The sequence below is a fragment of the Electrona antarctica genome (assembly GCF_951216825.1).
Source record: "Electrona antarctica genome assembly, chromosome: 19".
In the NCBI taxonomy this organism is placed as follows: Eukaryota; Metazoa; Chordata; class Actinopteri; order Myctophiformes; family Myctophidae; genus Electrona; species Electrona antarctica.
In genome coordinates this window covers 33,940,468-33,956,960 of record NC_136800.1, presented here as the reverse complement: position 1 = coordinate 33,956,960, position 16,493 = coordinate 33,940,468, and the positions used below count along the sequence as shown (strand labels likewise).

At 42.4% G+C, this 16,493-nt stretch overlaps 1 protein-coding gene across 1 annotated transcript; it reads left to right on the top strand.

Annotated features, from left to right (window-relative positions):
- The first annotated feature begins 365 nt into the window (after positions 1-365).
- On the top strand, positions 366-16,479 carry LOC306912611 (cullin-3). Its single transcript, XM_079488965.1, has 16 exons — positions 366-779; positions 2,262-2,459; positions 4,137-4,250; positions 5,423-5,583; positions 5,691-5,805; positions 5,923-6,151; positions 6,302-6,447; positions 9,440-9,616; positions 9,885-10,055; positions 10,466-10,573; positions 11,447-11,571; positions 11,762-11,858; positions 12,054-12,194; positions 13,297-13,483; positions 15,227-15,372; positions 15,867-16,479. Exons 1-16 carry the CDS (start codon positions 720-722, stop codon positions 15,996-15,998), a joined length of 2,307 nt encoding a protein of 768 aa, XP_079345091.1. The 5' UTR covers positions 366-719; the 3' UTR covers positions 15,999-16,479.
- Positions 16,480-16,493: the final 14 nt, after the last annotated feature.

Here is a 16,493-nt window from a genome sequence, read left to right as displayed (position 1 = left end):
TTCTTCATACCCTGAAGAAGGCAGTTGTACTGCCGAAACGTTGGTTTAACTCTGCATCCTAATAAATAATCGGCTCTTTGGCTATCAGTGTGTGCAGCCACTCTTTTGAAAATAGAGAAACATATTAACAAGATCTGCTTGGACATTTGAAATATATGTTTCAATTAATAATGAGTTTCTGTCATTATTGTTAATGCATCTAATAGAAGTCAATATTACTAGGTTGTTTATATATATATTCAGTGCTGTAATGATTATTCAGTGCTGTATGATTAAAACAAATCTATCTGCGTGTATGACACAGGATGGGATGTCATTTATATACCTGTAGAACGCACCTGTCAGTCTCTTTTCCAAGTTTCTTGTTCTCGCGAGAGTTTTTGCTCCTCGGCGTTGCTTGCTGCAGTGGGAAGGTTGTTGTCCGCCATCACTGTGAACTAGCTAGCGTTAGCCAAAAACATTCAGAGAGGAGGAGGAGGAGTGTGACTGTCTGACAACAACAAGAAGGAGAAGAACAAACACAACACACAACACACAACCGGACATTCATTTTACGAAGGGGGGAACAGAGCTGTCGTAGGGTCTCTCCCTACCCACAGTCCCCAACCGGTCGTGTCCGTTTATTGTAAACCGACACAGGAGCGCGTGTCTTTTTCATGTAGTTCTTTCATGTTGACGTAGAGAAACGAACAGTCCGTTCAAAAAACTCAAACTCAAACATGTCCAATCTCAAAGGCGGCACCAAGAAGGACACCAAGATGAGGATACGAGCCTTTCCTGTGAGTGTGTTCACCTTAAGCTCGGCAGGGCCGAGAGTGAGGGGAGCACTTTATTATTATGCGTCGCCCCCTTCTTCTCGCACGGCAAGAAATAGGACGTTATATTTGCAACTGGAAATGGAAAAAGGGGGGTCTCGCCGCGACGAAATTAAGCTAGCAAGTTAAGCTAATTGAAGCCTGATTCATACATACTTCGTCGTACGACGGCGCGAGGGGGGGAAAGCAGATCTACAAGCTCACAACTCGTCGTGAACGCGCCGCGTTGTGATCTTGTAGATCTGCTTCCCCCCCGGCGCGCGACACCGCCGTACGTCGCGAGCAAAGTTGGTCAAATAAAACACAGCGGGGCCTCCTGTCTCTGTCTGCTCAGTGTCAAGTCAACATAACTAATGTTTAACTACATTTTAACCATCTCCACCGGGCTGAACGGCTTCACCCGCTGTTCGACCTGGTTAGGAGGACAACACGGGCTCAGTAATGTCCCTGGTTTGACAGAAAATGTCCTCGTCATCTAGCGTCAGTTTGCTAAAAGCAATTTGCCAGGAAATGTCTTCTCTTCACTGATGAGAGGCTAGCCTAGCGAGTGGCGGCTAATATACTAGCGGGCCTCGCTAGCTTTAGCTGACTTGCACACATAGGTCTGCAAATCAAGCTGGTTAACGGTTCAGTTTTGAGCTATACATCCCACCCCACAGACAGAGAGCTGACCAGTTACACCCCCCATGCTTGTGTTGCTGTGTTGAGAAGAGTGTGTGAAATCAGCTTGTTGTGAGCCAACGTTGCACCATCTCCCAACTTTTCTACTAGGCTAAACCATGGCTAAACCCTTAACGTGACATGTTTACGCAACGTTAAATGACAAATTGACACTTGCTTCGGACATTTGATAATTGACAACTTGGCTTGGACTCATGGTAGACATTCTGCCAGTCCACAAAAAGTTGCCAGGTTGTAGGATCTGCAGTAGGTGTTGACAACATAGGTGTTGACAACATCTATCACTATGGAATACAAGGACTATGTATTTGTGGGTGTTGTTTTTGACTGTGTTGTGTGAAGGCAACAATCACTGTCATTATGAAAGTGAGCATTATAATAGTGAGATTGTCATGCCGCCCTCTTTCCTGATACTATAATGTTTTCACTCATATCTTAACATGTCAGAGAAGAATGTCCCTTTCCTTGTTATCACTTATCAGCCATTGTGTTGTGAACAAACCCCTTGATCCAATGAATTGAATAGACATACACACATACAGTAACTGTGTTACTAATCTGTCTGCTATTGGACCTGTCAAGCTGAAGTTAAAACTTAATTCAAGAGGTCCATGGAAGAAAATGTATTGGTGTATAGTGTATACTAGTAACTGTGGAAGTTGTATGATAACAAAAATGGACTGCATGAATGATCGTCCAAATGCATGATTCTCTTGCATTACTACTAGCTCATCACCTTTTGTTTCATCTTTCCGTGTCTGTCAGATGACGATGGACGAGAAGTACGTCAACAACATCTGGGACCTTCTGAAGAATGCCATCCAGGAGATCCAGAGGAAGAACAACAGTGGTTTGAGCTTTGAGGAGCTATACAGGAACGCCTACACCATGGTGCTCCACAAGCACGGAGAGAAGCTCTACACGGGACTGCGGGAGGTCGTCACGGAGCATCTCATTAATAAAGTAAAGAACCGCAATATCTCACACTCACACATCTTTGTTGACAAATGGTGCTTAAAAATCACACCCGTGTGAAGTGAGTGGTGCAACTCCGTGTGGGGGTCCCCGACCCAGACCCCCAGGAACGTGCCCAGGGGGTCGGCCCGGTTTCCGGTGAGCCACCCCGCGTCCGAAATGGTTGAGAAAGGACAGTTACCGTGTGGGGGTCCCTCTACTGTACTGTACCTACTGTACTGTACCACCCCAAATCATCATATACAGTTAATATCTGTGTTTTTTAGGCTGCGCAACAGTGACAGTTGGTTGTGAAAACCAACCAACCAAACACTATTTCGTGCTCGGACACACCAGACAGGGACAGACCCAGCCAGCCAGCCAGCCAGAGACGCACATAGCTAGGCACCACTCAAAAACCGGAAGTAGTCTAGTGGTCTTGGCACGCTGAAAAGAGATTCTGTCAGTGATCATTGGTTTTATTATTTTTTTTAACCCATTTAGGACTATGGCCGATTCTAAATATTGCTATATATTGTACGCAACAAGAACCCCAGAAGGGGTGAAACGCTAAAAGGGGTTCCCGTAGTCTCCCGGCATTTTGATTAGTGTCTCTAATAGATTAAAAAAGAGAGATTTCTTCATATACGATTCAAAATAAATTGGCACAGAACGAATGCCACACAAATGTATTTGGACAATGTCTTCAACGCATTATTTGAAAAAACAATCTAGAGTCGATTGACTTGATACTTCATAGTCCTATAATCGAAAGAGCAATGAGGCACTAGGCTAAGAGTCTTTTGATTACAAAGCACAATGGTTGACAGAATGCACACAGCATCCACTCTGCAGCACTCTTGACACAAGTGAATGTTGGCAAAATAAGTGATGGAGTGATTCCTTAAAAAGTAAATGGGATTTTACGGAGGTTAAAGTTTTTCCCTCAAGCATTGTTGTTTGATTACTGATTGATTGCATGGTTTCCAGTAGGGATGGGTGCAATAACTGCAATATTATCAGGCAATAACCGCGGTAACAAAAATCCCATACCACCCCAGCCCTAGTTTCCAGGAGGGTTTACCGTGCACTTGTTATACAGTAACTGTGATTCTGGGTGCAGATTCATAATCATTTAATAAACAGGGCAATCTCAATGCCTGATTTTTTTTTTTAGGTCTGATGATGCGCGCACGCAGACACACACACACACACACACACACACACAAAATAATATATATATATCTCTATATATCTATCAGACGATTTAGTCTTTATTTTAAAATGCCCAACTTGTTGACCATATAGAAAGCTTCTCCAGAAAACATTGATTGAATTTGCAGCCTTAATCATCACAAAAGGCTTTTACAACTTCACCTTCAACCATAAATATTATACAATAAATGATATTCTTTTAGTACCAATATCGCATTTTCAAGGCAGATTGGGCAGATACCGATATGGTAAATGGTGCATTTATATATGTAAAGTGCCTTTATCCAAGGCGCTTTACATAGATTGTGCATTACATTCACCCATTCACACACACATTCATACACCGATGCCGGAGGAAACGGGAAACCATGCAAGGCACCAACCTGCACATGATATGACAGATGAATTGTGTAGCCCTAGTATTCGCCTCAACACACTACACATTTCTGAGGCTCTGTCTTATCGTTACAGGTACGGGAAGATGTGTTAAACTCTCTGAACAATAACTTTCTACAAACACTGAATCAAGCCTGGAATGACCATCAGACTGCCATGGTCATGATCAGAGACATCCTCATGTACATGGTAGGTGGGCTACTGTGTCCTTGTCATACTCATTTAACAATTAGTTATGGGATGTTTTATATAGAAGGTCCTCTGTTTTACAGGGGCGGTGCCTGGCTCTTACATAAGTTGGTTCTCAGTGGGAAGAGATTATCTACAAATAAGAAATTCTCCTCTGGCCTTTGACCATCTTGAGGATGATTCTTGTCCTCTAGCCCTGGCAAGAAATATTGTGAAGGAATGTCCAGTGCTGCACTGCCCCCCTTTCCCCAACTATCTACATCCAAGGTTGGACTTGGACTTTAAGACATGTATTTTTTTTGTAGCTAAACAAAGAGCCTCTGTTGCTTTATTTAGTTATTTTTCTTTAGCAACTGAAACCTATCCACATAAGGCAAGACAGTTGATTTAGTGTAGCAAGCAAAAAGGCTGAAGTGTTTGTGAGAAAGTGAAAGAGAGCCTTTAAAATACGTGCAAGCACGGTCCAAACAATGACACAGCCTGCTACTGAAATGCAGCGCTATCTCAGGGGGTTCTATTGTTCGTTCCACTCTCCCCCCTTGCTTCCTCCATCTTTTTATTTCCCTCCTTTACCCCCCCTGCAATCAGCTGTGTATTTGTTGAACTGCTGCAGTGCTCAGGTCAGCTTCACTTGTGCAATGATAGCAACTTGCTTCCTCTCGCCTGCTGAACTCTGGAGGACAAATAGATAATCACCTGCTCCTGCGCCATTGTCAGAGCCAGGCAAATCCTCAGATTTATTGTACTCTGTGAATAAAGTCATTCAGATAATCACAGGAGTGCGTCTGTGCTCCAGTGGCCAATGTGTTTGTACAATTTAGTATCCCTTGAACGCTATGCTAGTTTGTTTTCTTTGAAAAGTGTGAGCACCTTGGAAGCAATATGGTCAGCAACTCTTGCACAACACAGTTGGAGTATGTGGTGGAGCTCATTTATCAGCCAGATATGTTTTGAACCAGTTGATGTATTCACTGTGGCCAAATGCTTTACAACTGTGATTGGACTGCACACAGTTTTCAAAAACTGTAGTAAATCACTGGCACATTTTTTACTTTTCTTACCGAGTATTTAAAAGGTGATCTGACTTTTGCCACTATACAGCTTTTCCGTTCTTTTGTACTCTCTGGTGTGATTTCTAACAAACTTTTTTTATATTTTATTTTTTATCACAGGACCGAGTGTATGTTCAGCAGAATAATGTGGAGAATGTGTACAACCTGGGCCTTATTATCTTCAGGGATCAGGTGGTGCGCTACGGCTGTATACGGGACCACCTCAGACAGACCTTGCTGGACATGATTGCACGGGAGAGGAAGGGGGAGGTTGTAGACAGGTAGGGATATGGGACAACTGCTAACTCATTGGATGTATTCTGTCCTACTGTTTGTTTTCTTCTTTTCCTCATCTTGCATAAACCGTACCACAATGTGACACTTGCAGGGGCGCGATCAGGAATGCCTGTCAGATGCTTATGATTCTTGGCCTGGAAGGTAGATCTGTGTATGAAGAAGACTTTGAGGGACCCTTCCTAGATATGTCTGCTGAATTCTTCCAGGTGGGGTGGCCATATTTTTGCAAATTGTGTGTGTGTTTGTGGATAGTGGTTCTGTCATTTCGCGACCAGTGGGACCTTAGTGCTCATATAACAACTTCCCAACATAATCTCCAACAGATGGAGAGCCAAAAGTTCTTAGCGGAAAACAGTGCCAGCGTTTACATCAAGAAGGTGGAGGCCAGGATAAACGAGGAGATCGAGCGGGTCATGCACTGCTTGGACAAGACCACAGAGGAACCCATCGTCAAGGTGGTGGAGAGGGAGCTAATTTCCAAACACATGAAGACCATTGTGGAAATGGAGAACTCTGGCCTGGTTCACATGCTCAAAAACGGCAAGACAGAAGGTGAGGAACTTGTTTTTGCACTGCCTCGTTGATGTTACCTTGCACATGTTGAAACAATACCTTTTGGATAGTTAGCATATGCGGCAGCAAGAAAAGGTCAGTCTAGTACTCTTGGTCAGCCTTTTACCAATACACTATCTTTTCCTGTAGACCTGGGCTGTATGTACAAGCTGTTCAGTCGCGTGCCAAACGGCCTGAAGACCATGTGTGAATGCATGAGCTCCTACCTGAGGGAGCAGGGCAAAGCTCTGGTGTCTGAGGAAGGAGAGGGGAAGAACCCTGTCGACTACATTCAGGTAAACTAGTCCTTCAGTTATCCTAAAGTGGATCTTTTGATTTATTATGTGTGTTCATGTCTCAAAGGAATAATAATGCATTGTGATGTGAAGAGCCCTGCTTAGGATTGTAACATTTTTCTTTTATTTTTACCATAACTCCATATATGTTCTTACTGATACTTATTCTTAATTTCTTTATCATTAAGATGTTATCATTTCTGTCTACACGGGCTGTGGAAAACTAAAACTGTTCCAGCCGATTGACATAATCCATGGATCCATTTCAAGCTAATGGATACTACAACCTTTCTCTTCCTGGAACGTTCGCATGCTTAGAGTAAACGCAGTCAGGGCTCGACAGTGCAACTAGGTAGTCGCATTTGCTACTAAAAATAGCACTGTGCGTGTTGTAGAATTAAATTTGTAGCACTGGTGCGACTACAGAATTTGACCGTTCAATCGTGATACAGCAGCTCTGATACAGCAAGTTTCAGTTCTATACCTACATTTATATTTGTAGTACGGCGGTGTCGTTCGCCAAAAAGAGCAAATCTACAAGCTAACAATGCGTCGAGGCTCGATGCATCCTTAGCTTGAAGATCTGTTCCCCTTGCTTCCACCACACCGCCCTCCCACTTTTAGCACTCTGTGCTGTGTTCTTCCCTTGCAGGCAGCACAGTCTGTGTGCTGCACAGAGCATCAGAGCAAAGGGCAGCATGATGGCATCACGGAAGGAGTTGCTTGTTGTCCCCGACACGTTGAATACTAAACTTATTCGCAAAGTCTGTAATGTTCGAACACCAACTTTTAACTAAACGCGGGAGAAACAGCGTGCAGGGCTGCACGCACAAATAAAGTGCACGCGTGCACACACATGACTGATTCATATATTATCGATCAAAAACAATCCTTAACACATCGCTTACAAAAGCGTGTGTTGCTGTTGCACAGCGTGAATGATATTAGTAATCACTGACCTGGCTGGTTAAATATCAGTGGTCCATCCATTGTGTGACCTGCTTAACGAGCACGGTAGGCAGCCGAGGGGTGATTTCACCCAACACCCAAAGGACTGGCCCCACCACCACCACCAGCTTAGTAAGTTAGTGTAGCTGTGTGTCAGATGTTCTGTCTGAAGCAGTCAAAGCCAAGGAGAATGTTACAATTTAATTCACAATCGAGCATCTTGCCCTGCACCGAATATCACATGATAGAACAGCAGGATAAAAACGGATAGTCTGTCCATCCATCCATACATCCATGAGCAACATAAAAATGAATTGATTATCTATCTATCTATCTATCTATCTATCTATCTATCTACATAAAAAACAAATAGTCTATCAGCATAAAAACAAAGTGGTTATATAGATTATATTAAAACAAATGATTGATGAATATCAATATTTTGAAATTAGCTGAAAAGATATTGTGATATAATTTTTTGCCATATTGCCCGCCTTGCCCGCCTCTACCTCATATCACTTTATTAAAGAGAAATCACACCTGTGTGAAGTGAGGGGCACTCTTATCATCATACATCATGAATCATCTCATACTGGCCAATCAGAATGCCAGTGATTGGTTAGCTGATTTGCTTGTTTGCATATGATGTAAATTTTCCTTTCAATGTCAATGGCGTTTAATGTTATTAGCAGAATTTTGACCAAATTTCTCCGTTCATTGTCAATGGCAAATATTGAGACGTGTGGGGACAAGATTTAGCGGACATTTGACCTGAATTCCCCTTTCATTGTCAATGGCAAATCTTGAGATGTGTGGTGACTAAGGTCACATTCCCACCTAATACTTCGGTAGACTCGATGCGACTGGGCGGAGGAATTGGGATTCTTGCATATTTAATTTGCTGCGGTTTGCCTTCACACTGTCATCCGCAGCAATTGGAAACGCAGCAGGGGGGACCTTTATCAATGTGTTCCATTCATAAACTAGCCTACACAGTGAAATCTATGGTGATAAAATTATACTCATAACGTGCATGTGTCGTGCCGTCTGGGACAGGACCCCCGGACCCCCCCCCCCCCTCTCTCTCTCTCTCTCTTTCACTATACGCACGCAGCCATGCACTGTTCTTTTGGGAATGGAGGCACAGCGCTGAGCGCACTGATATAACAGACAGCAGCGCAAAATGTTTATCGAGATGAAAGTCCCTAGACTCCCTACTCCCCAGTCCCTACAGTGACAGCACTCCATGTTTACGGCACGCACAGACAGAATATTCTGTAGGCTATAATACACTGCAGTGTTTTATGTGTTTCCTTAAGCAATTGATTAATGTACTCGTCCTCATTTCGATCAGGGCTTCAGTCTCCTCATTCGACCACGTGCACGTCTATCCACGGTAACGGGACATCTTTGCGCTGCGTAAAATATGCCTTCTCCGTCTCCAACTGTGTTCAGCTCCTCACCCGCCACATTGTTTGCTTAATTTCCTTTATTTACTGCGGATTGCATTCACACCTGCACCGAATCGTAATCAAGTGCGATTGGAAGCGAAGCGAAACCCCCGTTTTTGCTCGGAGTAGAATGCGGTTCTTTGATACGCATTAGGATTCGAATGAGCCTTCACACCTGCCAAACGAAGTTCACTTTCTGACAATGCGCAGCAGGATTCGTTTTAATCGCAGCATAGCTTTCTGGTGTGAATGTCACCTAAAGCTGTATATACATATGAGGGGCTAGTGCCCCTCAAAAACCACATTATTTGATAACTTTTCATCGTGCTCCTAAAATAATTTGTGTGCTACTAGATTTTTCAACTTAGTAGCACACGTGCTACTTGGAAAAATGCTAAGCGTCGAGCCCTGAACACAGTAGTAGCCATGGTTGTTCAATTAAAAACCTCTTATTAATCCATGCTGATAATGTCATAGGCAGGTACATTTGTGAGACAGTGAGTTCAGAGTGACTGACATACTGTATGTTTACCTTGAATTTGAATATATAACAAAACATTCATAAACTTATGGACATCAACTTGTTTTCACAGGGACTGCTGGACCTGAAGACGAGATTTGACCGTTTCCTGCTGGAATCCTTCAGCAACGACAGACTCTTCAAGCAAACCATTGCCGGGGACTTTGAATACTTCCTGAACCTGAACTCAAGGTCACCAGAATACCTCTCCCTCTTCATTGATGATAAGCTCAAGAAGGGAGTCAAAGGGGTATGTACAAATGCATTAGCTACTGTCTTGAGTACAAAATGTCTTTTCCTGGGTCAAAGAAAATACGATCATTCGTCACTCAACAAAGCGTTTGTTTACTTCTGGTTCACCTCTCGTGACCCGTGGGCCTGTAAAATAAAGTGAAAAACACTGGCAGTGGCGGAAGAATTAGGGTAGAAGAGGGGTAGAACACCTCTCGGGATGGATATGAAACAGGGACATTTCTCATTGTTTGTTTTTGTGTCTCTGTCTACTGCAATATGTCCAGTTGACGGAACAGGAGGTGGAGTCTATCCTGGACAAGGCCATGGTGTTGTTCAGGTTCATGCAGGAGAAGGACGTGTTTGAACGGTACTACAAACAACACTTGGCCCGCAGACTGCTCACCAACAAGAGTGTCTCTGACGACTCTGAGAAGAACATGATCTCCAAGCTTAAGGTATGTGTTTTTGTGAGTTCCTTCACACACTGCCTGTTGACTCGGTGTGTCCCTTTTGTTTACCCTTTCACAGTAGCAGAAGAAAATGTTTGGGTTGTAAGGAAAAACATCCTAGTTGAATTATAAAGTGGGTACTTTGTACAGTTCTGAATCTGTATCACTACAAAATGTAGGTCAAGGTGAAATCAACTAAATGAAAACTTATTTTATTTGAATTAGAGGTTTTTTTTTTTACCCCCTTTTCTCACAATTTAGTTGCAGACTATATAGCATTCAGATATTGTGGAATAGTTGTCTGGCTATGCGAGACTACTAGCACAGTGATAAAGATCACCCTCCCTCAATATGTGTAATTGTGTTAATATAGACGCTCAGCCCATCATGTCTTCCCTTCTCTGTCCTCTTTATAGACGGAGTGCGGCTGTCAGTTCACCTCTAAACTGGAAGGAATGTTCAGGGACATGAGCATCTCCAACACAACCATGGATGAATTTAGGAACCACTTACAGTCCACAGGGGTAAGAAGACAGGCTGATGCCATAAGCACATAAGCTGCTATTTTCCATATTCTTGAAAATTGAAAACTTTTGAACATTTTAGCTTATGAAAAAAGAGGAACGCCAGGTTGGAAGTAGTTAATGAGCTAAACTGATGGAAAATACACTTCCTGTAAATGTTCATCTAAACCAGTGTTACATTCAGGAAGTAGCTATTATGTGACTTTGTGCTCTCATACATAAATGCATGTGTGTATAAATTGGAACCCTATACAAAGCTATACAATGAATTTGGAGTACGATCAAAAGAAACCATACGTGTCGGTAATTATCTTAAAGGAGAATTCCATACTAGAAGGCTTTCTTACCTTTCTTTGTAGTTGTTACGTCCCCACCAAAGAGGTCCAGGTGTTTTTTTGTGCAAAAACTCCTTATTGGCCATTTCCCCTACCATAAGCCCTCAATGAATTGCATTGCATTGAATGGGGCTATGGGGTGTTATGCTAATTCGCTTATTTCCATCGAAATAAGTAGTAAAGTGTGCCGCTTGGGATATTATTTACATTATAAAGAGAGGATATATACAAAAAAAAAAGCGATGGAAATAAGCGAATTAGCATAACACCCCATAGCCCCATTCAATTCCCATTCAATTAATGTAGGGCTTATGGTAGGGGAAATAGCCAATAAGGAGGTTTTGCACAAAATAACACCTGGACCTCTTTGGTGGGGACGTAACAACTACAAATAAAGGTAAGAAAGCCTTCTAGCATGGAATTCTCCTTTAAGTCAGGCTGGCGGTATAATTACTGGTTAGTCAGGCTGTGTATTGAATCAATAGTGCTGGTGTTTTGACACTCATTCTTAAAACCTCTGCATGTTTGTGTGGCTCAGGTGTCTCTGGGTGGTGTTGACCTTACAGTCAGAGTCCTCACTACAGGCTACTGGCCCACGCAGTCGGCCACACCCAAATGTACCATCCCTCCCTCTCCCAGACATGCCTTTGAGGTCTTTAGAAGGTAGGCATCGTTGTTGTTGTTGCTTAACACCTGAGCTCTATATCCAGAGTCCCATGGCTGCCCATGTACATTCGACATGCGTATATGCACAAAAACGAATTTCATCCACTTTTTTACTTGCAAAACTGTGATGTGACAATAAAGTTGATTCTGATTCTATATACTGCATGTATTCTGTTTTGTGTTGCAGGTTTTACCTGGCCAAGCACAGCGGTAGACAACTCACACTCCAGCACCACATGGGCTCAGCAGACCTCAACGCAACCTTCTATGGCTTCCTCAAAAAGGTGAATCCACATGTATTTTCATACTGGCTACATTTACACTTGCATAGCAAAACTGCTTCACTACGAACTGTTACAGTTGCACACAGGCTAATACAACATGCGATAATGCTTGGTCTGATATAGAAAGGGAGTGTGAAATCATGTTTGTGAGACTAATTTCTCAGTCTTGGTGTCTTGTCTTTACCGTCTTCCCAGGAGGACGGTACGGAGGTAGCCGTATCCGTAGGAGGGGCCCAGGTGACGGGCTCTAACACTCGCAAGCACATACTGCAGGTCTCCACCTTCCAGATGACCATCCTCATGCTCTTCAACAACAGAGAAAAGTCCACTTTTGAGGTCAGAAATGCCGCTCCTCTGTCAGTTGACCTCTCCCCTTAGAATGTTTGTTTGTCATAATTAGTGTGGTTGCCTATGGGCAACCATACTATTGTTCCCCTTACCTTTTATTTTTCTTTCTGTATAAACTTTATTTTGATGTGCTACTCCTCCCACAGTTTTTGCCGCACACACTTGAGCCATATGTCAAAACGACCGGCTTCATCGGGAATGGTGTGCTTGCTCGTTTCTAAGAGAAATGTTGTATAGTTTAATTGATAATTAATTAGTGGATTAAATTTCCCCATTGACATGAATGGGAAAATGCAAAAACTCACATTCAAGTATTTTTTCCTCTGAGACCGTACGGGCTACAGTTACAACACTTGGGGGGAAGGTTCATAATAATTACTAAAATTAATAACCGTATAAGTATATTGATCGGCCTCATGGTGGCGCTATAACAGCCCACTTTACGTTTTGGCGTATAACTCTTGAACCGTCGGTCGTAAAAAGAAAATATATTTTTTTCCTGGATTCCTTGGGTCATGACGCATCTCCCCATATAGGCCACGCCCATTTGCGTCTAGATAGATTTTCCGCCATTTTGAATTTTGTTCAAAACACACTTTTGGATCCTCCACCTACAGATTTTGTCCAAATCTCACAAAAATCGGTACACATGATCTCCGGACCTATTCCATTAAAACAGCACAGTCAGAATTTTGATCTTCTGTATCGTTCGTCCGTAATCGTCTTCCAAAGTTAGTGGGAGGGGCCTATTTTACAAAAAATGCCACAATTCACGCACGGAATGTCCGATCCATCCCAAATCTGAATCACATGTCGAGGGTGGCTTAATCAACACAGAGCCAAAAGCAATTCCATTTTCATCCATAGGGGGCGCTACAATTGCAAAAACAATTACCCGTTTGTTGCAAAAACATGCTTTTGGGGGGGAAATCCCCTACGAATGACTTACGCATGATCACAAGGGTGACTTGACATTGTAATTGGCTGGCAAAATTACTGGGAGGGGCCTATATCAGCCAGTGAGGCAACCACACTTTGCAATTTCCCAGAATTGCTTCTTTCTAGTTATTATTATTTTCCCTGTCCACAGGAGATCCAGCAGGAGACGGACATCCCAGAGAGGGAACTGGTGCGGGCACTGCAGTCGCTAGCATGTGGGAAGCCCACTCAGAGAGTCCTCACCAAGGAGCCCAAGTCCAAGGAGATTGAGAATGGCCACGTGTTTACAGTCAATGATCAGTTTACTTCCAAACTGCACCGAGTTAAAATACAAACAGGTAAGTGTGTGTGTGTGTGGGAACTTCTGTCAACGTTTGGCAGAAGTTCCCATTTTAAATACAAAATGTCATCCACATGAATCATCAAAGGGTTTCTAAATTGGCCTGCTGCCTTTCTTGAGTGAGATTCTTCCTAGGGGGATTCCCCCTACACCAGCGTTTTTCTGTCATTCAGCCAATTGGCACCAAGATGAACTCTACATGCTTTGTGTCCTTTCTATCTGTGGTCCGGTGGAGTATGTCTAGGTTTCCATGGGTTACCACTAATTAACCACACTGGAGGTTTGAGTGACCTTGTTTGCCTCCGTAGTGCAGCACTTAACAGGCTGCTACAAGTAATGTTTCAAAGATACATGTCTCAACTTCTCTGTTTGAAAATCACACAAAAGAAGTGTTGCATTCATTCCCTATAACCACAGTGAGTGGAAACGGAAGAACATCCATATGACTGCTATGTTCAACTGCCTTTGATCATTCAAATTTCATTTGAGTGCAACTAGGGACAAATTAAATACATCTGTGGTTCTAATGTAAATTATTTTACTGTCAACGTTTGCATATTTAGGACTTTTAGGAGGTGATGCAAGCTGATTTTGAGATACACACCTTTTGTTTGTACATTATATTTAAGGATAGTAACGTTCCCAGCAAGCACGGTCAGGACCTGGACGAATTAGTGACGTCTCGATTGGGGCCAGATGAAGTCAAACCAAGACTAGTAAGATCTGGCCCAGAATATCACCTGATTTCAGCCAATATAAATTCTGCTCACTAAGGTGGACGGCCAGATCAATTTAAGTCATATCATAACTAGTCAGATCTGGCGAAGACATCCTGGAAATGATGTAAAGATCATCCCTATATGGGCTGTAATCTGGCCTAGTCCTGAACATACCAGCGGACGTCATATTTGGCTTGCTGGGTTAATGTAAACGAACAGTATTCGAGTATGGACTGAAGCCTAATTTAGGTTTATAGTACGAAGGAGCAGCTTGCCAAAAAGAACATATGTACAAGATAATATGTAGAAGGTGTATGGATTTCATATATCCTCTTTATAGAAACCAAAGCTGAAGAACTTATACACTTTGGAAAGCCAGAACTTCTCCATTTATTGCGTTTCACAAACACCATGCACAGATCAAAACTGTCCCCTTCTTAAAACGTAACTGGCCTGTGCCCTCCAAGCATTGTTAATCACATTATTGACCTGATTATTTTCTTCTTACATTAACATACTTTTGCACATAGCCATGCCTCCAGGACTACCCTATAGAGGGTATGCGTGTGACATCATCATCATCATCATATCCGGAAGTTATGCGGGAACGCCTACTGAGTGGCAAAAAAACGATTATTTCAAAATGACACATAGTACTTGACATTGAACATAGGCTAAATTATGCTACATCAACGTTGAGAACGTCTATACATTTCTTTTCCAGAATTTTGTTAAAGCTTTTAAATTAGCTGTAGTAAGTATGAAATGTATCAATATATTAATGGCCTAATTTCTTACCTAAAATGTTCTGGTAACACAGACGTGAGGGTGACTCGTTAAAAGTTCATCCATGCGTGATCCCACAATCGGTACAACCATTGAGTTGCATCTGTTTTACACTAATGTTATCATGCCATACCCTGTTCAAAATGTCTTCATAGAACAGTATGTTGAGCTGTCATGTCCACCCCAGTATCATTATCTATATCAACGCTAATCTTGTCTCTGTCCCCACCTCCCAGTTGCTGCTAAACAGGGGGAGTCGGATCCAGAAAGGAAAGAGACGCGCCAGAAAGTGGATGATGACAGAAAGCATGAAATCGAGGCGGCCATTGTCCGCATTATGAAGTCCAGGAAGAAGATGCAGCACAATGTCTTGGTGGCAGAGGTAGGAAGAGACACTTCTCTTAATCATATCGGTCCTCAAACGTTAAACGTTTAGTGTTGGGTTGATGCGTTGTATCACAGTATTTGCATGACCTTGCTCAGATAGATCACTGTTTGCAATCATTTTGTGGCTTGAGTTTGTGGTTACTACCCAAGTCTTCTTTTAGAAGAATATCACGTACATTCCCTTTAACAAGCACAACATTCTTATTAAAGCTCTCGGTATGCGCTTACGTTTTTAGCTACATGGCTGCAACTAAAAATAATTTAAATGTTGAATTTTTCATACTTTCATTAAAATCTATCACATTATGTTGAAGGATTACCTAGCAGTAGCACCGTTTTTTATTCATTTTTACATATAATGCACTTGCGTTAACCCCATCTTACGTATGTCTTACAAGCATGCTGGATGTGACTGGTTGGGCATAGGCATGAATTAAAAAGAAACAGAGTTGGAAAATATGTTTATTTCCATTGTTCTTATCTCCTTAGGTTACTCAGCAGCTCCGGTCACGTTTCCTCCCCAGTCCTGTGGTCATCAAGAAGCGTATAGAAGGACTAATAGAAAGAGAATACTTGGCGCGGACGCCTGAGGATCGTAAAATCTACACTTACGTAGCGTAGAGGAACATCGGAACCGGAGGAGACAGAGACTGGACGCGGCTGGGGAAAGGGGGGACAATTGGGTTTTTCTTTTTTTTTCTCCTCTTTGGACTGTTATTCGCATGGACTGGAAGTATTCTTTTAAAGATAAATGCTGGGAAATTAACTCCTCGTCCCTTACACATCATGAAAACACAACCTCTCCTCAATAAAACCACATGCAGAAAAGCAATGTCAACAAAGCGAAAAATCCAGTGTTGCTAGATGATTTTAAAACCAGGCCCACTCTTCTTTTTTTTTTCTTTTTTTTCTTTTTTTCCCTGTGAGGTTTAAACATGGATCGGATCCAGCTTCAAGCTTTTCACTGTTTTACCCTTGTAGAGAGCGACCTTACAAAGAATCCCTCGGGAAGAAATGTGAATGCACCGCATTATTTTTGTTTTTCAATACTGTGTAAAAAAGTGATAAAATTAATTATTAAAAACAAAACGCGGCAAATGTGGATTGTTACAAAAA

Coding starts and splice junctions, on each gene's coding strand:
- LOC306912611 (XM_079488965.1), top strand. CDS start 720: ATGTCCAATCTCAAAGGCGGCACCAAGAAGGACACCAAGATGAGGATA. Junction 780..2,261: donor TGAGGATACGAGCCTTTCCT/GTGAGTGTGTTC, acceptor CGTGTCTGTCAG/ATGACGATGGACGAGAAGTA. Junction 12,195..13,296: donor GAGAAAAGTCCACTTTTGAG/GTCAGAAATGCC, acceptor CCCTGTCCACAG/GAGATCCAGCAGGAGACGGA.